The sequence below is a fragment of the Halichondria panicea genome, chromosome 2 (assembly GCF_963675165.1).
Source record: "Halichondria panicea chromosome 2, odHalPani1.1, whole genome shotgun sequence".
Lineage (NCBI taxonomy): Eukaryota > Metazoa > Porifera > Demospongiae > Suberitida > Halichondriidae > Halichondria > Halichondria panicea.
The window spans coordinates 1,810,075-1,837,848 of NC_087378.1; the positions used below are offsets into that span (position 1 = coordinate 1,810,075).

The 27,774-nt window shown below is 42.0% G+C and overlaps 2 protein-coding genes and 1 pseudogene across 2 annotated transcripts; all 3 read left to right on the forward strand.

The window, feature by feature from the left end:
- The window catches only part of LOC135330867 (ATP-binding cassette sub-family C member 4-like), a 28,559-nt pseudogene extending 25,123 nt beyond the window's left edge, over window positions 1-3,436 (forward strand).
- Window positions 3,437-3,599: 163 nt separating this feature from the next.
- On the forward strand, window positions 3,600-16,219 carry LOC135330868 (ATP-binding cassette sub-family C member 4-like). The gene is made up of 27 exons (XM_064525811.1): window positions 3,600-3,860; window positions 3,942-4,052; window positions 4,201-4,318; window positions 4,520-4,682; window positions 4,831-4,943; window positions 5,015-5,104; window positions 5,164-5,327; window positions 5,377-5,502; window positions 5,683-5,935; window positions 6,110-6,179; window positions 6,234-6,424; window positions 6,501-6,545; window positions 7,211-7,402; window positions 7,538-7,719; window positions 7,781-7,877; window positions 7,934-8,054; window positions 8,909-9,090; window positions 10,292-10,423; window positions 10,573-10,610; window positions 10,708-10,970; window positions 11,128-11,358; window positions 11,564-11,685; window positions 11,816-11,924; window positions 12,033-12,133; window positions 12,195-12,814; window positions 12,869-12,974; window positions 15,957-16,219. Exons 1-27 carry the CDS (start codon window positions 3,682-3,684, stop codon window positions 16,143-16,145), a joined length of 4,308 nt encoding a protein of 1,435 aa, XP_064381881.1. The 5' UTR covers window positions 3,600-3,681; the 3' UTR covers window positions 16,146-16,219.
- Window positions 16,220-16,581: 362 nt separating this feature from the next.
- Window positions 16,582-27,088, forward strand: LOC135330870 (ATP-binding cassette sub-family C member 4-like). The gene is made up of 27 exons (XM_064525814.1): window positions 16,582-16,884; window positions 17,004-17,114; window positions 17,216-17,333; window positions 17,450-17,612; window positions 18,423-18,535; window positions 18,580-18,669; window positions 18,728-18,891; window positions 18,941-19,066; window positions 19,180-19,432; window positions 19,595-19,664; window positions 19,706-19,896; window positions 19,988-20,032; window positions 20,085-20,276; window positions 20,698-20,879; window positions 20,942-21,038; window positions 21,117-21,228; window positions 21,930-22,111; window positions 22,213-22,344; window positions 23,222-23,259; window positions 23,366-23,628; window positions 23,764-23,994; window positions 24,346-24,467; window positions 25,233-25,341; window positions 25,443-25,543; window positions 25,603-26,222; window positions 26,271-26,376; window positions 26,808-27,088. The coding sequence occupies exons 1-27, from the start codon at window positions 16,706-16,708 to the stop codon at window positions 26,994-26,996; spliced, it is 4,299 nt and encodes a 1,432-aa protein (XP_064381884.1). The 5' UTR covers window positions 16,582-16,705; the 3' UTR covers window positions 26,997-27,088.
- Window positions 27,089-27,774: the final 686 nt, after the last annotated feature.

Consider the following 27,774-nt stretch of genomic DNA (forward strand, 5'->3'; position numbering starts at 1 on the left):
ACAGAGCATTCCTCTTTAGCAACCACGCATGCAATCTGTATACTTTATAATGACATTGGCAGTACCTATTTTTCTTTGTGTAGGACGAGTATTGAATCGCTTCTCAAAGGACATTGGCTTCCTAGACGATCTCCTACCAATAGTTTTCTTTGAATTTATCGAAAGATTGATCAGATTTCTGGCCATTCTGATAATATCTATAGCAGCCAATCCTTGGCTTGCGATTGTGGCTGCAGCTGTCATGGTGGTGTTTGTTTTCTTCCGTTGGTATTACCTGAAGACTGCCCGAGACGTAAAAAGACTGGAAGCCATAGGTACACAATAATTATGATGTAGTGTTCTACCTCTTAATCGGTAGTTACCAGTATGTGCCTTAATGCATGCTGGCTAAGTTTCACCTATGTGTAACCTTATGCACACACACACGCATACACACACACACACACACACGCATACACTGTACACAGCTCGCAGTCCTATCTACTCTCACATCTCCACTACTCTGCAAGGGCTGCCCATCATCAGAACCTTCCAGAAACAGGACATTGCTCAGAGACACTTATGTCATCACCATGCAGGATGTCCACAGTGAAGTGAGGGGTGCAAATTTTTCCCTTATCTACATGTATACGTGTAGTTCCTATTGCTTAAAATTACATTTTGTTGTACTCTATTATGGCTCTCCTATAATTATATAGGGTTGGTATGCCTATCTCGTGACAGCAAGGTGGTTTGCAATGCGGATCGATCTCATCAGTACTGGTTTCCTCGCCTTTGTCGTCTTCACCTCAATTCCCCTTGCCTCAGGTACAACAACCGAACACATGCATGTCACACGGAATTTAGTGCATGTACTGATTGTTTGTGGTCTAGTGTACTTTAAATTATATGTGACGGGCCAGTGAAAAAATTAATAGCCATAATGTCAACTGTTGAGTTAGAATAATTTCACGACGTGACAACTGTAGAGTTGAGTGCTGAGCTGGTGGGACTGAGTCTAGTGTATGCTGTGTCACTTACTGCACAGTTACAGTACTGTATTCAACAGAGCGCTGAAATGGAGAATATTGTATGTTTAAGCATATATGTATCTGCCAGAACGTGTTTTTAGTTTTTCTCGTGCAGATGATATCAACAGAACGAATCCTGGGGTACAGTAGATTGGAGTCTGAAGCCTCACTGGAAACAATTCTTCCCAACCACAAACCATCTCCAGAATGGCCTAAGGAAGGGCGAATCAAAATGGAGAATGTGTCTTTCCAGTACTCGCCTGAGCTGCCCCTAGTATTGAAGGACCTTAATCTCACGATCCAGCCAGGAGAGAAGGTTGGAGTTGTGGGGAGGACAGGAGCAGGAAAATCTTCCCTCCTCTCAGTGCTCTATCGACTGGCCGAGCCCTCCGGTGTCATCACCATCGATGGTGTGGACGTACAGTCCATTGGATTACATGACCTTCGCAACAAGATGTCCATCATTCCTCAAGACCCTATAGTATTCAGTGGGACAATGCGTTACAACCTAGACCCTTTCAAGGAGTTCTCGGACAATGAGTTGTGGAATGTGCTGGAGCAGGTACAGTTGAAGGGAGCAGTTGAGCAGCTGGAGGGGCAGCTGGCTGGCGAGGTGTCTGAAGGAGGTAGCAACTTCAGTGTGGGGCAGAAGCAGCTCGTGTGTTTGGCCAGGGCACTACTGAGGAAGAACAAGATCCTGATACTGGACGAGGCCACTGCTAATGTGGACCCACGGTAAGCGTGCATATATATATACGTACATGTTTACCTTACACTCAGTATGATATGGTATAATGTACAGAACTGATGAGATTATCCAGCAAGCTCTTCGTAAGAAGTTCACTCAGTGCACAGTCATCACAATAGCTCATCGACTGAACACTATTATGGACTCGGACAGAATATTAGTGAGTCTAACCAGTAGAAGTACATGTGAATGTTGCTAAATTGATGTAAAATTTGATGTAAAAAGTTTGTCTGCATGTGCATGTTGTTTTAGTGCATGTATTTTAGACAAATCTTGCTTGGCATACATACACAATCCATCATGACTATCTTTCTTCAGTGCAAGCCACCCTAATAGAAGTATCAGGTCCAAAAGTAATTGTAAATTCTGATTTTATTGCTGACCGCTTATAAGTAATTAGAAAATAAATAATAAGTTGGCCTGAAATTGACTAATATAATTGTACAATTTATTTATTATAGCCTCGCGAAAGGCTATATACTACAATTTTATACGTTCTGTCGCTATATGCATGCGCCACGCATACACTCCAATATAAGCATTAAACTATAGTTTGTTCAACTGTGCGCTTGGAAAATCGATCTTTGTCGCGCTGTAATTAGAAGAAATACGGTAAAGGGGACTCTGTTGCGCTTGTATTAGTATAATTTAAATAGCATGCATGCATGGTTCTAAGAGTGCACTGTGGGATTAAAAGCATGAGTAACAAGCAATGGATGGTGTAAGGCCTCTAAATTGCACAAGGCAAAGCCGAGTGCTATATTTACCGTATAGCGGTATATTTCGAGGGTGTAAAATAATGTTCGCGGTTTTTGCTAATTAATTAAATATCATGCAGAGTTTTAAAAAGTTTGTGGGGGAAAATTTTATGTGCACCAAAATGTTTGGTTAATCACATGCATTGTGATGATGTCATGTAGTACTAATGTGATGATGCTGAGTATTTTATACGTATCTAGCTATAATTGTAAATGGTAGAACTTATATTGCAGCCATTTTTTCAGCTTCACAATCAGCTATTAACGCTCTGACAGACTTAGTTTGAACAATCTGCGAAAATTTAATGCCTCGAAAATACCCCTCTATATATACGGTATACATAATTATTATAGTATGTACATCATACGATAATACACTAATAGCGCATCATACGATTATCCAGGTGATGAGTAATGGAAGATTGGAGGAGTTTGATCAGCCCCTCTCTCTCCTGGAAAACTCAGATTCTCTCCTCTCAAAGATGGTGGCTAAAACTGGCCCTGTGGCATCCAGGAAGCTGAGACTAATGGCTGAAGATGCTACCAGAAGGCAAAACTCTGTGTTTAGTTTGCCTTTGAGAGCCTGCTATTGGGTTGTTTCAACTTAATTATTGATTTTTGTGTTCATGTTTATTCAGGGTGTGAAACTATATACATGTAGAAAATAATTGATAGGAGCATGCATGTTAGTATACACACTTAACTCCTATAAATCTATAAATCTATACTGTATATTCGTTTTTTTCACAAATTGCATGGTGCATGTTGAAATCAGGGTGGTCACGTGATTGATGTTTTGGTGCAAATGTGGCTAAACCCAGTACTCCTGCAGGACTGTGTGTATGATTATCCAAGACTTGACCTCGACCTCGCGAGCAGATGCGAGACTATACATTCATGCACCCTATGATCTGATGCAGAGGAGGGAGGGAGGACACAATAATTGCACCCTTTAATTTTTGTATATAGGCCCAAAACGCAATTCTGGAGGTGGGGCTAGTCTAGTGGTTTATTGAACCCAATTTGGAGGCGGGGTTGTGGTTAGTCTCGAATACCCGCCTCAACCTAAAAGCTCAAGCTTTTAGGTTGAGGTGGGTATTCGAGACTAGGTTGTGGTAAAATTCAGCTAGCTTGCTAAGCTAAGGTATATTTAGCTCAGAGTTTTATGGATAGCCCAGACCAGTCAGGGGTAGGTACTTCTGATGACAAGAGCAAGGAAGCAGAGCACGAGTTGGAGGAGGAGGAGGAAAGAGTAGAGAGCTACAAAGAAGATGTCACTCCAGCCAGAAAAAGACCTCGCGACCGTCGCTCTGGTGCTAATTTTTTATCGAGAGTGCTCCTTGTGTAAGCTACGTACAGCTTTTTAATACGATATAACACCTTCGCTGCTTCTGAAATTACCCTGTGTACTTCTTCCCATGGCAGTTGGTTGGATGCGTTGTTCTGCACTGGAGTTAAACGTGACCTTCAAGAGGATGACCTCAGTTTGTGTCCTGAGGAACTGGAATCTGAGAGACTGTACAAAAAGTTTATCAAGTACGTCTTTGGCAACCATATTAAAATTCCCTCTGTGTGTAGTGTATTGTTACTCACCCACCTTGTTCTAATTGCTTCCTGTGCTGATCTTAATCCATATTGCTGAGTGTATATGTAGCATCGTTTACATTATGTCATTGTTTTCCAGGCATTGGCAGTACGAGCTTGAGCGTCAAAAGAGTGGAAAAAAGCCGCGTTTATTCGTAGCCTTAATCAAAACCTCCTGGTGGAGATTCATCCTCCAGGGAATACTTGTTGCTTTGGAAGTACGTATAACCCATTGAAATTAATTGTGGTCTCAATAGTGGGCTTTCTTTGGGTGGCCATACACTAAGGGTGCATAAAAAAGAGAGGGCATGCAACTCACACATTTGAATTCTGCTGTTGCTTGCCCTCTTTTCTTTTATATACCCTTGAATAGCAAGACAGTATCAGAGTACGGACTGAGTGACATCATTATTCTGCAGGTGATATTACTCAATTGCCAACCCATTGTCCTTGGATACTTGAGTGGATTTTTTGCCCAGCTGGGAACCTTGAATCTGGCTGAGCAGGTCAACAATACAGAGTGCTACAGTAACGTCCCACTGGAGATCGTCAGTACCAGGGACGCCTACCTGTTTGCTGGGGGTAGGCATAGGGATTGTGCATGTACTGTGTTCAATGCTAATTTTATAGTAGAAGTCTCTTGCACTAATCTATCCCTTATAGTAGATTGCATATAGGCCTATGGTATATACAGATCAATACTGGTAGTCTAAGTAGTTTTTTCCATCAGGTCTTGTGGTTCTCGCTCTCATAATCCTTTTGGTGCATGCTCACTCGTTCTTGATTGGCCAGAAGATGGGAATGCTTTGGAGGGTCACAGCCACCACAGCCATTCATAAAAAGGTGAGACAAACGAAAATTGATATTTATTGTACACACTCAGATTGATACTCAAATTGATATTTATTGTGCAGCTCCTCTCTCTAAGTCAGGCGACTATCGGTAAGTTATCCGCTGGTCATGTGATCAACCTTTCATCCAATGATGTGCACCGATTTGACTTGGTTCGTTAATCTAACAATTTACCTACCTACATGTACCTCATAATGGCTCACACACACAGGCTCTCCTATTTCTCCACTACCTGTGGATAGCACCGTTTCAAGTGACTGCCTTTTGCTATCTAGTCTACATCGAATTTGGTTGGAGTGGTTTTGTAGGAGTTTTCTTTATGATTCTCGTCATTTTCATCCAATTTTTTGCTGCCAGACTTTTTGCTTATTACAGGTACAGTCAAGCCGCAAATACTAAGATTCTGAATTATGCAAATGTGTAGGTTTAAGGCAGCGAGGATCACAGACAAACGTGTGCGTGTCATGAATGAGGTTGTTGTGGGAATCCGAGTGATCAAGATGTACGCTTGGGAGTACGCCTTCAAGAGAGTGGTCAAGGCTTTGAGGAGGTAAGTCTTACCCAAATCACGCCCAACCACCTTCACGTATCCCAGTGTAAGGGTTTATATTGTTCTGGGGCCTAGCTGAAAATCACATTGTTGAGATGACCATATCTAAGTAGAATGGGCTAGATCTAAAAATAAATGTAGGTGTTGTAATGAACACGTGTGAAAATAGTTCTTTTTCAGGAGTGAGGTGCTGCAGGTGTTCAAAGGAGGAGTGGTTCGTGCCGTTTCCAGTACCTTCATCTTTGGTGGGGCCAAGTTGATCATTGTGTATCTTATAGTTCTTCCGTTCATTCTCTCTGGAAACACGCTCACTCCCAAGAGTGTCATAACAACTCTCTCTCTAATCAATGTCATTCGTTTGGTGTTCATCATCTTTGTGGTACGGTGTTTCTTCGTGGTGTACGAGGCCTATGTGGCTATCGTGAGAATACAGGTGTGCACAAAACATGTACGTACATATATGGTTGACCTTTATAACCACCAATTTTCCAAGCTTTACAGGTGTTTTTTAATCTAAAAGTCCTCTCTTAAAAACTTACTTGAAAAAATTGCTTGACACTGTACAGTACATGTACTACATAGTTATGGAATTGTACACTTCCAATAGGATTTTCTGCTACTAGAAGAGTTGCCACCTGCTGATGAAGAGAGAGAAATGGCCACCTCACATATGAATGGTGGGTGAAGTTTTCTAGTATGTCATGTGACTAAACTTGTATCTCACATGACAGGTCAGAGACGTGAGTCCAGAGTGAAGATACTGTCTGGGGAGAGCTCTGTAGCGTACAGCCCTCACACAACCGTGCACCTGTTGGGCGGTGAGTCCAGGAAGGTGTGTGTGGATGTGAGTGGACTGAGTGCCAGTTGGTCCATGGAGAGAGATAAACAAGTCCTCACAGACATCTCCTTCCAAGTGGATCAGGTAACTAGTGGTACTGCATATGAGGTACATGTGTGTACATATGTGAACAATCTCGTTATGTGTGTTTTGCCGACAGGTGAACTCTCTATTGGCCATCGTTGGACCAGTGGGTGCTGGAAAGGTACGCAGATAATCACTGTCAAATAAATGCATGTTACAAGCTGCGCTGTGCTAATGCGTCTTGGCATGTTTTATTTCGCTCAAAAGTATTAGTGTTTTATAGAAGAGGTGGTTTTGTATAATGTTACGAGCAATTGTTGACAATGACGGTCATTAATCAAAGAGGAGCTTGATGGAAACAGAAGTCTGCATGATGGCTTGATGAATGATCTTCAAGGATAGATCTACAATGTTGAAGTTTTAATATGTATTTTAATTTCCTTTTAATGAAAAAAGCGGGTGGATCTGCAAAGAGGTCAGAGTTTACAATGGCTGCTGTTTCTGGCAGTGTACACTGCCAGAAGCAGCAGCCAGGCTCTCACTAATAGATACATGCATGTTCTACGACTTCACTATAAGTAATTAAATTACCCATAACTCGAGAATTAGTTTGCAAATCCACAAGTTAAAATCCAAGAGAACGTGGCTATAGAAGCCTATAGAAGTTGTTAGTCTTCGTCGCATTGGAGTGATACACACACACACACACACACACACACACACAGTCAGCTTTTAATTTACCATATTTCTCATGCGGCTCACGCCTCGAGGAATGAAGCTAAATTTGTGATTACTGTATTAATTGTTGTTTTTCTCCATGCTCTTGCCTCCCCCCTCCCCATATAGAGCACGTTGCTGCAGTGCTTGTTAGGGGAGCTCCAGGGAATAGAGGGAATAGCCACAGTGTGTGGAGCACTCTCCTACACCTCACAAGAGCCATGGATTTTCTCGGGGACTCTGAGAGAGAACATTCTGTTTGGGTCTCCTCACTTCCCTGATCGCTATGACGAGGTCATTAGAGCCTGTACGTTGGATAAGGTCAGTAGGGTATTCGTTTCAGCCATTCTATAAGCTCAGTGCTTTTATTATATAGGATTTGTGACTTTTTACTAGTAACCGGTAGAGTATACATGCAGCTATAAAATCACTTCACGTTAATCTTCCTCTCTTTAGGACTTGAAACTGTTCATGGATGGCGACCTGACTCTGGTTGGTGAGAGAGGTGTGACTCTGAGTGGGGGACAGAAGGCAAGAGTGAGTCTGGCCAGAGCAGTCTATCGTCAGGCAGACATCTACCTCCTCGATGACCCACTCAGTGCTGTTGATACAGTCGTAGCAAAGCACCTCTTTGAAAGGTGAGCTGCTAACAATCAATAGACACAGGCTAATGTAAATGTTCCTGCCCTATTCCCACAGGTGTATTCGAGGGCTGTTGAAAGATAAAATTGTTATATTAGTCACTCATCAAGTGCAGTTTGCACTGGAGGCTGACAAACTACTTGGACTTAAAGAGGTTGATATAAAGCTAGGCTCTTCACATTATAATCTCTGATTAATTGCTCTTGTTAGGGTCGAGTTGAGATGTATGGTACTCACGCTGAGCTGGCTGCCAGAGGAGTGGACACCAACGCTTTGCTGGGCCTGCTCCAAGAGGGGGAGGAGGGCAGGGATGGAACTGGCAAAGACAAATGTAAGTGAGAGATTCATTGGTTTTTGTAGACAATTGGAAGCTCAAAAGCGTCATTGACACCCTAATGTGTACATGTTATGTTTCAAAAATAAATGTTGCAATCTCCCGCTGTATTAATTAATGCCTTTTGGCATGTTTGCTCAAAAATGGAGATCACTTCGCATTATGTATAATTATTAAATGCTTGCATTTTTAATTGTCGACAGTGAACAAATTGAATTCCATATACGTACATTATAAACAGCAACGAGTAATAGTGTTGTGGAAGAGGAGCTTAATGAAACAGCTAATGGAGATCTTCAATCTTCAAGTAGATCAATGATCATAGTGTTGTTGTATTTCCTGTCAATGAAATTAGAAAAGAGGTAGAAATGCTAAGAGGTCAGAGTGTTCCAAATGACTGGCTCCTTCTGGCAGTGTACAGCTCTTTTCTTCTCTTGTATAGCTAAGAAACAGCTAACGCTTTAGTGCAAAGCTAATTCACTAAGTTTCGTGCGAACAGATGATGCTACAAAAGATTCTGAAAAAACTGGAACAGCCTTCACTATTAAAGTAAAATTAGAAGTTTCAAATCCAGGAGAACGTGGCTAGAAGCCTATAGAAGCTGTTAGTTTTCGTCGCATTGCAACCGTTGAGCAGTTACAGCTGGAATACACACACACACACGAATACACACACAGTCAACTTTATCGTATTCCTCGTGCGACTATGCCTCGAGGCATAAATAAGGTATATAATTACTATCAAACAATTGCTTAGGAATAAGTCCACTAAAAAGTACTAAAGACCTAGCTGTGTCATAATAATTATTCTCTGCAGCATGATGATAACATGGTTGTTTTCTACCCCTATAGTACACTCTGTCCCCAACCCGCTGGACAATCCCACTCCCAGGAGAAGACGAAAACAAACTGACAGCGAATCCCTTAATGAACTCCACGATATTGATGAGGCCTCTATATACATGGCCCCTTCTTTGCTGTCCCTCCATTCTGTCGTCGACACTGTTACTAGCGGACAAGACGATATAATCCTGGTAAACAGTAACCGTGCATGATTAAACCTTGCCTCGATCCTATAGGCTCTTGGAAAAGAGGGCGGCCTGGTAATCACTGTTTTCGCGTGGGTGGATTCAACAGTTCTTTGTAATCATGCCTCAAGGCGTAGCCACACTGTGTGTGTATTCTAGCTGGAACTGCTTAACGGTTGCAACTAACAGCTTCTATAGGCTGCCACGATTTTGATTCGTGGATTTGCAAACTAAAGCTTCTTTCTCGAGTTATGGCTAGTTTGACTCACAGTGACAGAATCTTTCATAGCATCGTCTATTAGCACAAACTTTCTATTTAACTTATTTTATTGCGCTAACGCACTAGCTGTTGGTTAGTTACAAGAATCAGAAAAGAGCTAGCTGCAAAGCTGCATGCATGTACACGTACACTGTCAGAAGCATACCTTCTGACCAGATCTACCCCTTTTAATTATTCATTGCAAATTAAAACTTCTACATTGTATGTAGATCTACAGCCTCCTTCGCAAGTGCACCTTTTTCTGTTCTTTGTCAAAATTTAAAGATGATTTGGAGGAACAAAGAAAGAATGAAGGAAGCGAAAAGAAAAAGGATACCCTGCCGTGCTAACTCACGTGACCCCCACTGATGTAGACATATTAATTCTTTAATACTTTTTGAGCGAAGCAAAACATGGCGAGAGGCATTAGCACAGCGCAGCTTACAGCATTCATTTATCAATTAATCTTCATGCATCCACGGAGAAGCATTTAGAAGTAGCCAAAGCCGGTCGATATCCATAGAAAAACACCCACCATGCACTGTACAAAAGAAGACAAGACCTGACTTTTCAACACAGGAAAGAGTGTGAGCAAGAACAGAAGAGAAAAGAAGTAGAAGCCATCATAATTTTATAGTCACTATAGTCTCAGCCATAATAATGTTATAACATATTTATCCACACACACACGCACACACTTATTATCTGTGTTCAGTATGATTTATGCAATGACATCATTATATGTGCGATCATGTTAAACGTGAAATAAAAGTACTTACTCTACCCTCAAGAATGCATATACACACCTGCAAACAGTGTATATATACCAGTCCTGGAATCGAGGCTATAATTATGTTCAACCTTGCACTCACTAAGGCTGTACACTTGTGATCACTTTTTAATTAGGAATAATTTATGAACATTTCCTCTCACTCTCCGTACATGCAGGAGCAGCAAGGTCCACCATCTGAGGAGAGGGCACACGGAACTGTCTCCATGAAGACCTACTACAAGTACTTTAGAGCTGGAGGAAACTGCTTGTTTTTGTTTACCATTCTCGTCGTTCTATTTGCAGCTGAGGTGAGTTTTGAGTATGCAGGAATTAATCAGTACATGTATGCTTTGCGCATATACATTGATCGCTGTATATGCTATCACTTGTACAGATCATTGTTGTGCACATATACCTCTACAGAAGTATGATGTTTGTTGCTTTGTTTACGTTATAGGGAGGTGTGGTTTTGTCTGATTGGTGGCTAACCGACTGGTGAGTGGTGAAGAGTTGCATATTTTAGTCCCTACTTGTACACATAATATTCTATTTTCTGCCTTTGAGATGCTCTCATCTGTTTGCACATACTCAGGGCGAACTGTGACATTCAGAAAGTCAATAGTTCACAAGATTGCACTCTGGAAACCAATACCAGCCTCTCGGAACTCTGTCTACTCACGAACGACACAAGACTATGGATATTCACTGCCCTCATCGCAATAGCCTTGTTGCTGTACATGATCAGAGCTGTGTTGATCTATGGTCTCACTATCAATTCCTCACGAGTCTTACACAACAGGATGTTTGCTTCTGTTCTGAGAGCCCCTGCAAGATTCTTCGACACTAATCCAAGTGGTGAGGCCAACAGAGCATTCCTCTTTATAGTGCTGCCGCATGATCATTATAATCATAAGCAACCATGCATGCATCTATATACATGTACTTGATTCAACTTGAATTGTGTGTGTTTTTTATAATGACATTTTAGCAGTACCTATTTTTCTTTGTGTAGGACGAGTATTGAATCGCTTCTCAAAGGACATTGGTTTTCTAGACGATCTCTTACCACAAGTTTTCTTTGAATTTATTCAACTATTTGTCCGATTTTTGGGCATTCTGATAATCTCTATAGCAGCCAATCCTTGGCTTGCGATTGTGGCTGCAGCTGTCATGGTGGTGTTTGTCTTCTTCCGTTGGTATTACCTGAAGACTGCCCGAGACGTAAAAAGACTGGAAGCCATAGGTAATTATGTTTGTATGTGCACATGTATAGTAAGCAATTCGCGATAGGCCTCTATTTTACTTCCTGATAAACTATACCTTCCCTCGCTAAGCCCCTAATGTTTTTGCGAATAATGTGTCCCTATAAAGAAGCATATGCATGCATGGTCAGTCACATGATTATACATGTAGCTTGCCTGCACACGCACACAACTGTTCATGTACAGGTCGCAGTCCTATCTACTCTCACGTCTCCACTACTCTGCAAGGGCTACCCATCATCAGGACCTTCCAGAAACAGGACATTGCTCAGAGACTCTTATATCATCACCAAGATGTCCACAGTGAAGTGAGGGATGCACTTTTTTCTATGTACATGTAGTTCCTATCGCTTAAATTTGACTCATTTTATTGCGTAGTTTAGTCTCTATAATTATACTATAATAATACATGGCTTTGTGTTTCCTTCCTATATATAGGGTTGGTATGCATATATCGTGACAGCAAGGTGGTTTGGAATGCGGATCGATCTCCTCAGTGCTGGTTTCCTCGCCTTTGTTGTCTTCACCTCGATTCCCCTTGCCTCAGGTACAACAACTGAATTTAACGCTGATTGTTTGTGGTCTATATAATAGTGTAGTTTCAAAAGCAAAATAATGTCAACTAAACAATGTGACAATTGTTTTTTTAACACAGGGTTGAGTGCTGAGCTGGTGGGACTGAGTCTAGTGTATGCTGTGTCACTTGCTGGACAGTTCCAGTACTGTATTCGACAGAGCGCTGAAATGGAGAACATTGTATGTTGAAAGGATTATATGTGGGAGCCTGTATTTTACATGTATAGTTTTTGTCATGCAGATGATATCAACAGAACGGATCCTGGGTTACAGTAGATTGGAGTCTGAAGCGTCACTGGAAACACTTCTTCCCAGCGACAAACCATCTCCAGAATGGCCAGAGGAAGGGCGAATCCAAATGAAGAATGTGTCTTTCCAGTACTCGCCTGAGTTGCCCCTAGTATTGAAGGACCTTGATCTCACGATTCAACCGGGAGAGAAGGTTGGAGTTGTGGGGAGGACAGGAGCAGGAAAATCCTCCCTCCTCTCAGTGCTCTATCGACTGGCCGAGCCGTCCGGTGTTATCACCATCGATGGTGTGGACATACAGTCCATTGGCTTACATGACCTTCGTAACAAGATGTCCATCATTCCTCAAGACCCTGTACTATTCAGTGGGACAATGCGTTACAACCTAGACCCTTTCAACGAGTTCTCAGACAATGAGTTGTGGGATGTGCTGGAGCAGGTGCAGTTGAAGGGAGCAGTTGAGCAGCTGGAGGGACAGCTGGCTGGCGAGGTGTCTGAAGGAGGTAGCAACTTCAGTGTGGGGCAGAAGCAGCTCGTGTGTTTGGCCAGGGCACTACTGAGGAAGAACAAGATCCTGATACTGGACGGGGCCACTGCTAATGTGGACCCACGGTAAGTGTGCATGTATACGTACGTGCATTGCTGTACACTCGGTATTCTGTACAGAACTGATGAGATTATCCAGCTAGCCCTTCGTAAGAAGTTTACTGAGTGCACAGTCATCACAATAGCTCATCGACTGAACACTATCATGGACTCGGACAGAATATTGGTGAGTCTGAGCAGTATCAAAGTGTATATACCGTAGTCATTGTAATTATACAACCAACTATGGAATTCAATTTTTTCTGTTTGCATGGCTACTAAAAAAATTGGTGTGCCCGCTGTGTTTGAGCTATGCATGCGCTGTAGATACCAGCACATCCGCATTGAGCTGCTGTTTCACGTTATTGTGCTGCCTCGAGGTACACTTCCTATAGTATTGTCGAAAGAAAAGTAACCGATTGATACTAAATTGCTACAAGATTTTTGTAGAATAATCTTAGCTAGTCTCGCGAGCAGCCGTCAGAAGGGAGGAAGGACGTCTGGTAAAGTGGCTGCTTTCCCATTGGCCCATTTCTGAATGTTGTCGCACCAATCAGATTGCCAGATTTTAAAATTATGGGTATGGTTTTACGTAACCTATTGAAAGGAAGTGTGCACTATAAAGATAAGCAGCTATATAGATCTATAGAAGCCTAGAAGCTATAGATTACTCTACACAAAAAATTAAGCTGCTGCTATATATTAGTGAGACTGTTGCTGCCATAAAGCTGTTATAAAAAGCTCCAGCCCAATCAAGAGCTATCTATAACAAGTTTTGTGATGGTAGATCTAGAGACGTGTTTGTCTGGGAGCAGTTCTTAATTGATGAAACAATGCATTCTTTCTTCTTCTTGTAGAGTTTTTGTGCATGCAGACTATAAAATACTGTGCTTTTCTATACTTAAACATTTGTTATACCTCGTTGCGCATGCGCAAGCGAGGTATATATGCAGTAGTGTGTTTATGTGGGAAGGGTTGCATACCTTATCTGACCAGAGAATTGGATATAACCACCTCTCCTATTTATAATTATGATAATTATGAATGACTGCAGGAAATGAGTACAGTAGAACCTTGCTAATCCTTTAGTCCGAAACCTCGGAAATCCGGACAAAATGGCAAACTGAAAGAGAGGAGGGGCTGTCAGTAGAATAGACTATTGCGCATGCGCAATCTAACTTGCTTTGCTGAATCAGCAATAATTTTATGCTCAATACTTTGCTCAATACAATGGCCACTGCAAAGAAAACGAAGAGAGAACTCACAAGACTCACTGTATACTGGATAAAAAGTTGAGATAAAGACTATTCTATAGCTAGCAGCTTTCTGGCCACAGTAATATCAAAATACATGTACAAAAGTGTCTTCGTTAATGATATTCATGATCAATTACCGTTAATCCGGAAATTTCATGTATTCGGATGGGGTCTGGTCCGGCTCTATTCGGATTAGCGAGGTTCTCAGGCTACTGTATTGGCAGACTAGAATTGGTTACATGCAACCATAGATAGAGTAGAAGAGGGATTGGAAACGGAAGTGATTCACGTGATGTTTTACAATGAAGTCTACGTAGTGGCTCTGGGACCATCCGTGTATCTCCTCATAACTCCCGCAAAAGCCCGGGAAACTTATTGTGTCTAAAGCATACATCTCAGAGCTACCCCCATTACTGAATCACATGCCCCCTGATAGTAGGTATCAATTGGAAACAAAGAAAATATAATCTCGATTGTCGTGAAGTAGCTAGAGGTACACAGAGCGCTTTTTCATGCTTGTGTTCCTATAGTACCTTTGATATAGCTAATGCTTTGTAACTAAATAGTGTCCTGTGTCCCAAATGGCCTCAAGTATTAGAGAAAGTTGATGTTTAGCAGCAGAACTGCTCGTGGACTTCTTACAGAGAGCAAAACAATTCTCATGAATTATTCATGTTTAGCCCTCGTGTTAAAAAGTAAGCCTCGATTAAAACCGCGGAGATACACGGATGGTATACTTCGAGGGTACTTCCGTTTCCAATCCCTCTTCTACTCTATCTATGATGCAACCCAGAGTATTGGCAATTTTTGCTGAGTCAGCAACATACAGAAAACTCAGCATTACAGCCAAGACAACAGGCAACAATTGCAAGATCACTTCTCTGTTAGTTCTCGTCACTGCATTGAGCATCAACGTATAGCTACACATATTTGCTGGCTCAACAATAATCGTAGCACGTGATTGTTATGGCCAATTGCTTCCTACATGTTGAGTCAGCAAATATGTGTAGCTACGTGATGCTCAATGCAGTGACTGGCCTTATACCTGAAAACTAACAAGCTAGCTACATGAAGTGATCTTGCAATTGCTACCAGTCGTCTTTTTATAAGCCATAATTATAATACTCTACAAACGCTGAGTTTTCTGACTCAGTAAAATTTCTAATTACATCTATATGTCTACGTACCTTGTGGTTGTAGTAGCTGATAGTGCAAGGGTTGGTCTATATTATTGTTTCCCTATGTGCATGGTTCCTCAGTGCATGGTTAAGCTAAAGCTACCGACAAAACTATCTGTGAGGTCCTATTGGCAGACACTTTTTTTCCCGGAAATGTTTTCTTCACTTACATACCATGTAGCGGGTTATTTTCGAGGCACTAAATTGCCCAAACTAAACATTTCAGGATTTTATTTTCGAGGAAAACCCCTACAGTAGAGAGGTTTCAATACCGGATGTAAATTCGTTTTTCTGGGTCAATCCCTCGAAAATTTCGTCCCTCGAAAAATAACCAGCTATTACGGTATCCGGCCGTACATTGAAAACCTAGTTTGGGGCAGCCAGTACTGGCCAGTATATATACATTTGTATACGGAATAGTGAGTGGCTGCATTTTAGGTCGAGTTTTGTGCAGTAAACATCTAGCTAGCAATCTGTGCCAAACCAAATGGCCGGTATATCGAGGTGGCCGTATATATACTTCAGAGAGCTGGAATAGTGAGAGTCTACTGTATTTATTTTGTATTTTATAAAGCTAGGGAAAGGGTTTAACCAGACAGTTTACATGCATGCGCATATATATAAACCGGCATGAATAGTATATATAGGTGCACATGCATGCATGTGCATGCATGTGCATGTGACTCTGTTGTGCTTGTCGTTATTATCCTATAATATCCCCATGCATGCATGCAGGTGATGAGCAATGGAAGATTGGAGGAGTTTGATCAGCCCCTCTCTCTCCTGGAGAACTCAGATTCTCTCCTCTCAAAGATGGTGGCTAAAACTGGCTCTGTGGCATCCAGGAAGCTGAGACTAATGGCTGAAGATGCTGCCAGGAGACAAAACTCTGTGTTTAGTTTGCCTCTTGAGACTACTGTTTGATTCGATAGATCATGCACAGTTGTGTTCTTCATTGTGCTATAATATTTCAAGGTGTGAAGAAATAACTGATATCATATGTGACAGCTTTAGAAATTTGCGTAATTCAATTGTACCTATATACATGCAGTCTAGCTTCCACATGTATTATAAGAGCGTGCCATCTTTACTGATGAGACCAGAGGAGTGAAATGCTACATAATACTAATATTTTAGCCTAGGCCGCACTTCTTCTGAGCGAGGATAGAGCCTAAGCTTCAAATGACCACACCCCTACATGCAGTAGATTTCACACTGAATTTAGATCAAGAGAGGAAAAGAAACTAGTAATTGTTGGGAACCACAAAAAAGATTCGATTCACGATCATTACCCATATTGCCATAATGATTGCTAATGACACTATTATAATTATGTCCTTACCTAGCTTTCTTATGTGACGATTATTATGACCTTTTACTCAATATTATTGTAGATCTGCTACAGATCTACTCTGGATATATACTAGCATTTGCATTGTACAGGTAGCTACCGTACGTAGCTAGCTGATCGAGTCAGTACCAATATGGATAGTCGAGACCAGTCAGGGGTAAGTGCTACTGAGAAGAAGAGCAAGGAAGCAGAACACAAGTTGGAGGAGGAGGAGGAAGGAGTAGAGAGCTACAAAGAAGATACCATTCCAGCTAGAAAGAGACCTAGGGACCGTCGCTCTGGTGCTAATTTCTTATCGAGAGTGCTCTTTGTGTAAGAAATTAAGAGTGGTCTTTGCATATTCAGTAGTAAAGCTAGCTACGTACAGCGTTAATAGTTGAAGATTAGTTGCTTCTGAAATAAATACTCCATATAGAAATTTGTTATGACAGTTGGCTGGATGCATTGTTCTGCACTGGAGTTAAACGTGACCTACAAGAGGATGACCTCAGTTTGTGTCCCGAGGAGGTGGAATCTGAGAGACTGTACAAAAAGTTTAACAAGTACGTCTGTGGCAACCATAAAATTGTCCAATATTAGCTTCCTGTTTTGATCTTAATCATTATTGCTGAGTGTAGTATCACTTCTACGTTATGATTTCCAGGCATTGGCAGTACGAGCTTGAGCGGCACAAGAGTGGAAAAAAGCCGCGTTTATTTGTGGCCTTGATCAAAACCTCCTGGTGGAGATTTATCGTCCAGGGAATACTTGTTACTTTGGAAGTACGTAATGCACGATTTGTAGGATGTCCATACAAAGTCAATAGCGGGACAGTATCAATTTCAGGGTTACTTAAGTCTTACTGGGTAACATCATAATTTTTATAATTTTTCTTCAGGTGATGTTGCTCAATTGCCAACCCATTGTCCTTGGATATTTGAGTGACTTTTTTGCCCAGCTGGGAACCTTGGATCTGGCTGAGCAGGTCAACAATACAGAGTGCTACAGTAACGTCCCACTGGAGATCGTCAGTACCAGGGATGCCTACCTGTTTGCTGGGGGTAGGCATAGGGATTGTGTACACTGCAGTACACATTGTATTTGATGTTTCGATGGTTCAGTGCTTATTGAGAACAAGTATACATGCATATACTGTGATTTGCAGTTCACTTGGAATTTTGGGGCGAATTACATAAAACTTTTGATAGATGGTCTACTTGTTACACTTGCACTCAAGTACCGTATAGCGGGTAATGTTTGTGAGGTAAATTATTCTTTTTTTTTGTGGGCAAGTTGACCTCCACAAAATTTTTACGTAGGCATGGCTTACCGGAACATAGGAATGCAGTGCAGGCAACGAGAAATTTTACTCACGAAAACCACCGTTTCTCGAGTTGAACGAATTTTTTACCCCACAAAAATTACCCGCTATACGGTAGTTTTTTTTGCAATTTACCATTTGCCTGAGCTGAAATGTCATTTTTGCACTAATCCACTAACCTACACACACTTTTTGGAGATTTGCCTCGATTTCAGGCTGCCTTTTCAAATTGGGAAATTGCTACGGTATCCTTATAAAGATCAAAACTGTTACTCTAGTCTAAGTAATATTTATATCACACTTGGCGAGCAATAAGTGTTTTAATGTGTGCACGAGGATGATGCAATAATGCTCGAGGCTATGTAATGCATGAGCGTAGCGTTTTATTGCTGATCACAAAGCTGAAAACCCTGTTTAAGCTAGTTTTCAGATTAGAAAAAAGCTACCTAGCTTCAAGCTGCATTTTTGAGAGGGCTGTAGATCACATGATCAGCAATAAGAAATGTTTATAGTACACCTGATAATAAAAGAATGTATGTTTTTCCATCAGGTCTTGTGATCCTTGCTCTCTTAATCCTTTTGGTGCATGCTCACTCGTTCTTGATTGGCCAGAAGATGGGAATGCTTTGGAGGGTCACAGCCACCACAGCCATTCATAAAAAGGTGAGACAAACGATTGTTAATTTATCGTACATGCTTTTGTGCAGGTCCTCTCTCTGAGTCAGGTGACTATCAGTAATGTATCGGCTGGTCATGTGATCAACCTTTCATCCAATGATGTGCACCGATTCGATTTGGTTTGTTAATCTAACAATTTACCTACCTATACCTAATAATTGTGGCTCACACACACAGGCTCTCATGTTTTTCCACTACGTGTGGATAGCACCGTTTCAAGTGATTGCCTTCTGCTATCTAGTCTACATCGAATTTGGGTGGAGTGCTTTTATAGGAGTCTTCTTCATGATTCTCGTCATTTTCACTCAATTTTTTGCTGCCAAACTTTTTGCTTATTATAGGTAAGCCGCAAAATCGTGATTCTGAATCTCTATACATAATTATGTGTAGGTTTAAGGCAGCGAGGATCACGGACAAACGTGTGCGTGTCATGAATGAGGTGGTTGTGGGAATCAGAGTGATCAAGATGTACGCTTGGGAGTACGCCTTCAAGAGAGTGGTCAAGGCTTTGAGGAAGTAAGTTTCACTCAGATTTAGCTAAACCACGTTCACGTATCCCGTATTTTTCTGTGGGGTGAGTCATATGTACTGTTTGACGAGACACGTGTGAGAATAATTCATTTTTTCAGGAGTGAGGTGCTGCAGGTGTTCAAAGGAGGAGTGGTTTATGCCGTTTCCAGGTCCTTCATCTTTGGTGGGGCCAGGTTGATCATTGTGTACCTTATAGTTCTTCCGTTCACTCTCTCTGGAAATACCCTCACTCCCAAGAGTGTCATAACAATCCTGTCTTTAATCAACGTCATTCGTTTGGTGTTAATCGTCTTTGTTGTGCGCTGTTTCTTCGTCGTCTACGAGGCCTATGTGGCTATCGTGAGAATACAGGTGCGCACGAACAATGTATGAGCTAGGCAGATACGTATGCATGGATATACAGTTCACCACCGATCTTCCAAGCTAAGAGGTTGTGGCCTTTTAATCTGATAGCCTGTTTAAAAAAGTTGCTTGCACATGTATACATTACATACATTCGTTAATTTCCAACAGGATTTTCTGCTACTAGAAGAGTTGCCACCCGCTGACGAAGAGAGAAAAATGGCCACCTCACATATGAATGGTGGGTGAAGCTTTCCAGAATGTCATGTGACTAACCAACAGGTCAGAGACGTGATTCCAGAGTGAAGATACTGTCTGGGGAGAGCTCTGTAGCGTACAGCCCTCACACAACCGTGCACCTGTCGGGCGGTGAGTCCAGGAAGGTGTGTGTGGATGTGAGTGGACTGAGTGCCAGTTGGTCCATGGAGAGAGACAAACAAGTCCTCACAGACATATCCTTCCGAGTGGATCAGGTAACTATGTGTTTTATAGTGGTGCCTGATCATGTTATATGAGGTACACCGTAACACGTATATAGTTGTTATGTGTGTTTTTCTCCCCCAGGTGAACTCTCTATTGGCTGTCGTTGGACCAGTGGGTGCTGGAAAGGTAGGTAGATGATCACTGTCAAATCTCATAACGTTCTATATTGCCCATATAGAGCACGTTGCTGCAGTGCTTGTTAGGGGAGCTCCAGGGAATAGAGGGAACAGCCACAGTGTGTGGAGCACTCTCCTACACCTCACAAGAGCCATGGATTTTCTCGGGGACTCTGAGAGAGAACATTCTGTTTGGGTCTCCTCACTTCCCTGATCGCTATGACGAAGTCATTAGAGCCTGCACATTGGATAAGGTCAGTAGGTGTGTGTGTGTGTGTGTGTGTGTGCGTGTGCGTGTGCGTGTGCGTGATGTTTTGTAGCTTTAACAAACACGTACATGTATAATGACAATGCCCTTTACAACAAAAAGTAGGTGTGGTTATCCCCCTTTTTTATGCATAGCATCCAGAAAGGACTGTCAAATTGCATTGAACTGATCCTGATAGCCTGTAATGCGTGTGCAGCTCAATTACAAAGAACGCTCTATGCCAAAAATGTTCGCCTACGGTGGGGCAGGTCATACCTACCCCCTGGGAGACTCTGACCACCATTATTTTTTCATATCCCCGCTTATACTGCTTATGGGAGAAACACTGTAGTACATTTGTGACGTTTTTGCCTTACTGATTTTGTAAGCTACAAATTAAATCACTTCACATTACTTTCTCTCTTCAGGACTTGAAACTGTTCTTGGATGGCGACCTGACGCTGGTTGGTGAGAGAGGTGTGACTCTGAGTGGGGGACAGAAGGCAAGAGTGAGTCTGGCCAGAGCAGTTTATCGTCAGGCAGACATATACCTCCTCGATGACCCACTCAGTGCTGTCGATACAGTCGTAGCAAAGCACCTCTTTGAGAGGTGAGCTGTTAGCAAGTCAATATACACAGGCTGATGCAATTGCTCCTGCCCTATTCCCACAGGTGTATTCGAGGGCTGTTGAAAGATAAAATCGTTATTCTGGTCACTCATCAAGTGCAGTTTGCACTGGAGGCTGACAAACTACTTGGACTCAAAGAGGTTAAATACAATTAATTTTGGAGTGTCTGTTCTGTAACCATTACGAGTTTGCCTATTAATTCTCTATACATGTTGTAGGGTCGAGTTGAGATGTATGGTACTCACGCTGAGCTGGCTGCCAGAGGAGTGGACACCAACGCTTTGCTGGGCCTGCTCCAAGAGGGAGAGGATGGAACTGGCAAAGACAAATGTAAGTGAAAGATTCACTGGTTGTTTAGACAAACCCCACTGGAAATCCATTGAGACCCTAAGGTTTTACTTTGATTAGGTGTTAGTTTCAATTTAAAAGAGAAGGGTATAATTGGGGCGAGCACGAGTGAGCCCCATAGTAGTGTGGACTACAGAGAGGAGGTGATCAGAAATCCATCTTGGTACGTTCGTATCAACCAGCTTTTTTAACTCCAGCGAATCGTGCTGTGCAGTATGGATATAGGTATGTATAATGATAGAGAGCAGAGGCTGGCAACACGGAGACGAAGAGACAGGACACGGAGAAAGTAACCACATGACAGACACCTGATCATTTCTCAACTTTCGCTCAGGCTCGCCTCATATAGCATTCCCCTATAATTATAGCCTACTGGCAGACCACTTATGGAGCATGATATTTCCAGTATTAAGAACGTATGTCTATTACACAGAAAGACCCGCTAGGTTAGGATGCCATGCCCTCGTGTTGTACAGCCCTCGTGCATAATAACCTATATTTATCACCTCTGAGATCAAAGGAAATGCACTGTGGGAAAGTGACCTTTGTAAACTCCTGTGGTGGTGATGATTTCTGCAGCATGAAGTGGTTTCTATGCAGCAAAATGGTTTTCAAGGCAACAAAATTAATGTTCTATCAAAAATTGCTTAGATTGGCGATAAGATTGTTCTCCACCTCTACAGTACACTCTGTCCCTAACCCGCTGGACAACCCCACTCCCAGGAGAAGACGAAAACAAACTGACAGCGAATCTCTCAATGAACTCCACGATATTGATGAGGCCTCTATATATGCGGCCCCTTCTTTGCTGTCCCTCCATTCTGTTGTCGACACTGTCACTAGCGGACAAGAGGATATAGTTGTGGTAAACAGTAACCGTGCATGCTCTCACTCACTAGGCCAACTTGTGGTAGCAATTTGACTATAGGAATGTGAACATTTCCTCTCACTCTCGGTTACATACAGGAGCAGCAAGGTCCACCGTCTGAAGACAGGGCACACGGAACTGTCTCCATGAAGACATACTACAGATATTTCAAAGCTGGAGGAAATTTTTTGTTTTTGTCCATCATTCTCGTCTTTTTATTAGCAGCTGAGGTGAGTTTTGAATTTACTGTCAGGGTTTCATCTAGGGGAGGGGGGGGGAGCTTGGTCTTTTGCTACATGTAGCTTTGCTAGAGGATGATTAATTGGTCATCATCTAGTCTTACCACAAATCTATCCTTTGCTTTTGTAGTACATATGGTTTCTATAATTATGGTCCACAATTTAATTTCGAACCAGCATACCAAGTTACATGGAGTTGCATCGCTAATAGGCACCAACAGCAAACAATATAGGGGCAGAGGAGGTTGGCCACGCGTCATCAATCATGTGACATTCCTAAGGTCTCTGCTCACGTTACCATAGATACCGAATAACTGTAATAAAAAAGTTATGGACACTCTTGCTTTGCTGACTTGTAACACCGGACTAGCTGTGTCTGTTGTCTGGCTGGACCAAGATTAGCTAGACTATAGGGTAGAGTATAGTTCAGCGGTGCTGTATGCAGCTTGCATTGTACTGGTTGGCAAGAATCTAGTAAACACTGTATGCACTGATAACTCGCCAGAATAGAGGGGATCGGTGGGGATCGGGTTGGTTAATGAAAGTTTTATATCAAAAGAAGCCAGAGAGGCACATAAAGTTTGCCTTTGGTCTCTAATGACCGTGCAACATCAGCTAGAAGTTTACATTGTCAATTTTTGTGCCAGCTCAGCAAAAAAGTGGTGCACGTGATCGTGTCCAACCTCCTCTGATATAGGGGTTGTGGTGACCGGAAGTGTGTGTGGCCTCACATTTTCAAGCTTCTCCCCTAAACTTAAAATCCTAGATGAAACCCTGAAGTCTGTTAGTATTGTCATAATACTTGTTTGTACACATGTATAAATCAATGCGTGCATAATTATAGTCTCTTTCTTTCTTTACTTTGTAGGGAGGTGTAGTCTTGTCTGATTGGTGGCTAACCGGCTGGTGAGTGGTGATGAACGGTTGCATATTTTAGTCCTTATACTTACTTTAACTTCCATTTTCCTTTGCTCTGCCTTTGAGATGCTCTCATCTGTTTGCACACACTCAGGGCAAACTGTGACATTCAGAAAGTCAATAGTTCACCAGATTGCACTCTGGAAACCAATACCAGCCTCTCAGATCTCTGTCAACTCTCGAATGACACAAGACTATGGATATTCACTGCCCTCATTGCAATAACCCTGTTTCTGTACATAATCAGAGCTGTCTTGATCTATGCTCTCACAATCAATGCCTCACGAGTCTTACACAACAGGATGTTTGCTTCTGTTCTGAGAGCCCCTGCAAGATTCTTTGACACCAATCCAAGTGGTGAGGGAATTTCCCAACAGCTCGTTATTTACAAATGTACTTGATACGGGTAGCAACCATGCAATCTATAATGTGTACTTGTTCAACCTGAATTGTGTGCCTGTACTTTATAGACAAACCTTTTTCTTTGTATAGGACGAGTATTGAATCGCTTCTCAAAGGACATTGGCTTCCTAGACGATCTCTTACCACAAGTTTTTTTTGAATTTATCCAACTCTTTGTCCGATTTCTGGCTATTCTGATAACCTCTATAGCAGCCAATCCTTGGCTTGCAATTGTGGCTGCAGCTGTCATGGTGGTGTTTGTCTTTGTCCGTTGGTATTACCTGAAGACTGCCCGAGACGTAAAGAGACTGGAAGCCATAGGTATATATACACGATATGTACAGTATGTGTATATACATGTAGTAAGTATTTAGCTAGCTTAGTGATAGACGCTAAGTAGTGATAGACCGCTACTGATAAACGACCCTCCCTGCTGAGTCCCTAAACCTCTCTTCTGTAGTATGAAACGAATGTTGTGTTGTGAACGTAATTATATTGGAGGATATTTAATTACAACGTTAATGTGTAAGTGTACTTGTCAAACCATAATATACACTGGTGAATATTGTGTCCCTAAGGAAGTAAGCATGGTCATGCAGCCACACCGTTATGAATAGTTAATTAACATGACCTTACTGTACACACACACATACACACACTGCATGTACACAGCTCGCAGTCCTATCTACTCTCACGTCTCCACTACTCTGCAAGGGCTACCCATCATCAGGACCTTCCAGAAACAGGACATTGCTCAGAGACTCTTGTATCATCACCAGGATGTCCACAGTGAAGTGAGGGACGCAATTCTTACTTATACGTGTAGCTTACATGTATTACTTTATCGTATTTACCAAGATTATGCCCACGTCCAAATTTACGTCCACCTTTTTTTTTGGAAAGTTCTTCAAGAATACGCCCACCAGAAAAATATTTTGTCAGTAAGCTGTCAAGAAAAAGGTTTAGCAGTTTCTTGTGTAAGCTGGTTAGCTCTGAAGATAGCTAGATATAATTATTAGCTTCTCCAATTATCGCTCTTATTGCATGATTGCTGATGCAGTCTGTAGAGACAAGGAATAACCGCTTCTCTGATACAGACTCTTAACTTGTATACCGTATAGGGGGTAATTTTCGTGGGGTAAAATATTCGTTATTTTCGTGGGCAAGCTGACCTCCACAAAATTTTAACGTAGGGGCTTACCGGAACGTAGGAATGCAGTGCAGCCACGAGATTAAACGAAATTTTTACTCACGAAAACCACCGTTTTTCGAGTTGAACGGAATTTTTTACCCCACGAAAATTACCCGCTATACGGTACTTTTCTTTACTTAAATATTGGCGTTGGCATGCCTCAGAAAGACTTAGTGTCCTAATAAGTGGGGGCGTAATTTCGAGGCAAATACCTGGGTGGGCATAATTTCGAAACAAAACTACCGTTTTCGAAATTAAGCCCATCCTACCTATAGCTGTTGTGTATAGCACGCTATTAGGGTGGGCGTAATCTTGGTTCACATTTTATGCCTTTTAAATGTTGACGTTGTTGCTACTCTACTTCCAGGGTTGGTATGCATATCTCGTGACAACAAGGTGGTTTGGAATGCGGATCGATCTGCTCAGTGCTAGTTTCCTCGCCTTTGTCGTCTTCACTTCAATTCCCCTTGCCTCAGGTATGCAACAATCAAACCATGTATCATCCACACATGGAATTAGCATGTGGAGTTAGAATAATTACAGATGTACCTGATTTGATGACTATTTTTATACACAGGGTTGAGTCCTGAGCTGGTGGGACTGAGTCTAGTGTATGCTGTGTCACTTGCTGGACAGTTCCAGTACTGTATTCGACAGAGCGCTGAAATGGAGAACATTGTATGTTGAAAGGATTATCTGTGGGAGCGTGTATTTTACATGTAGTTTTTCTCATGCAGATGATATCAACAGAACGGATCCTAGGTTACAGTATATTAGAGTCTGAAGCGTCACTGGAAACACTTCTTCCCAGCGACAAACCTTCTCCAGAATGGCCAGAAGAAGGGCAAATCCAAATGAAGAATGTGTCTTTCCAGTACTCGCCTGAGTTGCCCTTAGTGTTGAAGGACCTTGATCTCACGATTCAGCCGGGAGAGAAGGTTGGAGTTGTGGGAAGGACAGGAGCAGGAAAATCCTCCCTCCTCTCAGTGCTCTATCGACTGGCCGAGCCGTCTGGTGTCATCACCATCGATGGTGTGGACATACAGTCCATTGGATTACATGACCTTCGCAACAAGATGTCCATCATTCCTCAAGACCCTGTACTATTCAGTGGAACAATGCGTTACAACCTAGACCCTTTCAACGAGTTCTCGGACAATGAGTTGTGGGATGTGCTGGAGCAGGTGCAGTTGAAGGGAGCATTTGAGCAGCTGGAGGGACAGCTGGCTGGCGAGGTGTCTGAAGGAGGTAGCAACTTCAGTGTGGGGCAGAAGCAGCTCGTGTGTTTGGCTAGGGCACTGCTGAGGAAGAACAAGATCCTGATACTGGACGAGGCCACTGCTAATGTGGACCCACGGTAAGCGTGCATATATTTCCTTACATGCACTCATTATGATATGCACAGAACTGATGAGATTATCCAGCAAGCCCTTCGTAAGAAGTTCACTGAGTGCACAGTCATCACAATAGCTCATAGGCTGAACACTATCATGGACTCAGACAGAATATTGGTGAGTTTGAGCAGTATCAAGTGTACAATTATCCGTAAAAAGTTTTTTGCCTGTCATTTCCTATACCAGACAATACTTGGCATATTACACATGCAGGGTTTATTTATCTAAATTCCAAAGGGGGGGGGGGCACCATCTTAAATTTAGTACCGTTGATTCAATGTCAAGATTTATTTCTGAAAGCTTAGAAAGATCCTTATAATGATGTGTTTGAATCAAAAATTTTGCCAGGGTCATAATTTGTCATTTTTCGGTATGGTGTAAAACCAGGGGTGTTTGTATAGTTGAACATTTTTCAATGGCCATAACTTTCAGGAAATATCCAAGAGTAAAGTTGATACCAATTTAAATTTCCAAGAGGTGGCAAACCCCCCATGATTTTAAGTAGGTGCAAATGAAGGTGGTGTGACTCTGTTGCATGCTGCATGCAGGTGATGAGCAATGGAAGATTGGAGGAGTTTGATCAGCCCCTCTCTCTCCTGGAGAACTCAGATTCTCTCCTCTCAAAGATGGTGGCTAAAACTGGCCCTGTGGCATCCAGGAAGCTGAGACTAATGGCTAAAGATGCTGCCAAGAGACAAAACTCTGTGTTTAGTTTGCTTCTTGAGACTACTGTTTGATTTTAGTTATCATGCATGAGTTTTCTTATTTATTTTGTTGTCATGATGCTCGATTTTTTTTAATAGGTGTGAAACTATATAATTATAGTGAAGGAACGATAAGAAATAACTGCATGGTATGAGCACCAGTATCTATAAAAAAAAATTATCATGCATATACAGTGTTAATGTTGAGCTATATATATAGCTCTGGTATAATGAAAGCACAGTGCCTCGGTGTATATAATTATATATAGGCAATGAAATGCAGTATAAATGCAGCACTTCAGGCTACATGTATTAAAGGAATACACTGCACATTATTTTACTACATTTGCATGCAGGAAATTATGAAAAGAGTTGGAGGTCAATTATTAACAAGACCCATAAAAACATTTGGAATGTACTAGGATTGGCCAGAGGAAACATCAAAAAGCGTAGAAAGAAGAAAGCAGGCAAGAGCATAACTCCAATCTGTTACAACGTCATTCACATGTATATGTATGCTATTTTGTGGTTTTCCTGCCAATCCTAGCACAGTCCATCCGATGTGGTGAATGGGAAGTACAGTCTGTACATCTCAATTCCTAACAATGGTAGACTGGAAACCACTCCCTTCACTGGGGACTGGCAAGCTGCCGTGTCGAGAGTTGTCCCGTTAGAGAACAAACAACAAAATACGTAATGCGTGGGTGATATTGCTTCAGCCTCGAGAACAGACCGCAAGTGATGTACTTATAGCTCGAGGTCGATAAGATTTTGTGCAGTAATAGTTAGCGCGTGGGCGGTGGCACATGAC

Bases quoted from the DNA above. Each gene is read 5' to 3' on its own strand.
- LOC135330870 (XM_064525814.1), top strand. From the start codon at position 16,706: ATGGATAGTCGAGACCAGTCAGGGGTAAGTGCTACTGAGAAGAAGAGC. The intron at 19,433-19,594 runs GTGCGCACGAAC...AATTTCCAACAG, and splicing joins TGGCTATCGTGAGAATACAG to GATTTTCTGCTACTAGAAGA. The intron at 24,468-25,232 runs GTGAGGGACGCA...CTCTACTTCCAG, and splicing joins ACCAGGATGTCCACAGTGAA to GGTTGGTATGCATATCTCGT.
- LOC135330868 (XM_064525811.1), top strand. From the start codon at position 3,682: ATGGATAGCCCAGACCAGTCAGGGGTAGGTACTTCTGATGACAAGAGC. The intron at 5,503-5,682 runs GTAAGTCTTACC...GTTCTTTTTCAG, and splicing joins GTGGTCAAGGCTTTGAGGAG to GAGTGAGGTGCTGCAGGTGT. The intron at 12,815-12,868 runs GTAAGTGTGCAT...TATTCTGTACAG, and splicing joins ACTGCTAATGTGGACCCACG to AACTGATGAGATTATCCAGC.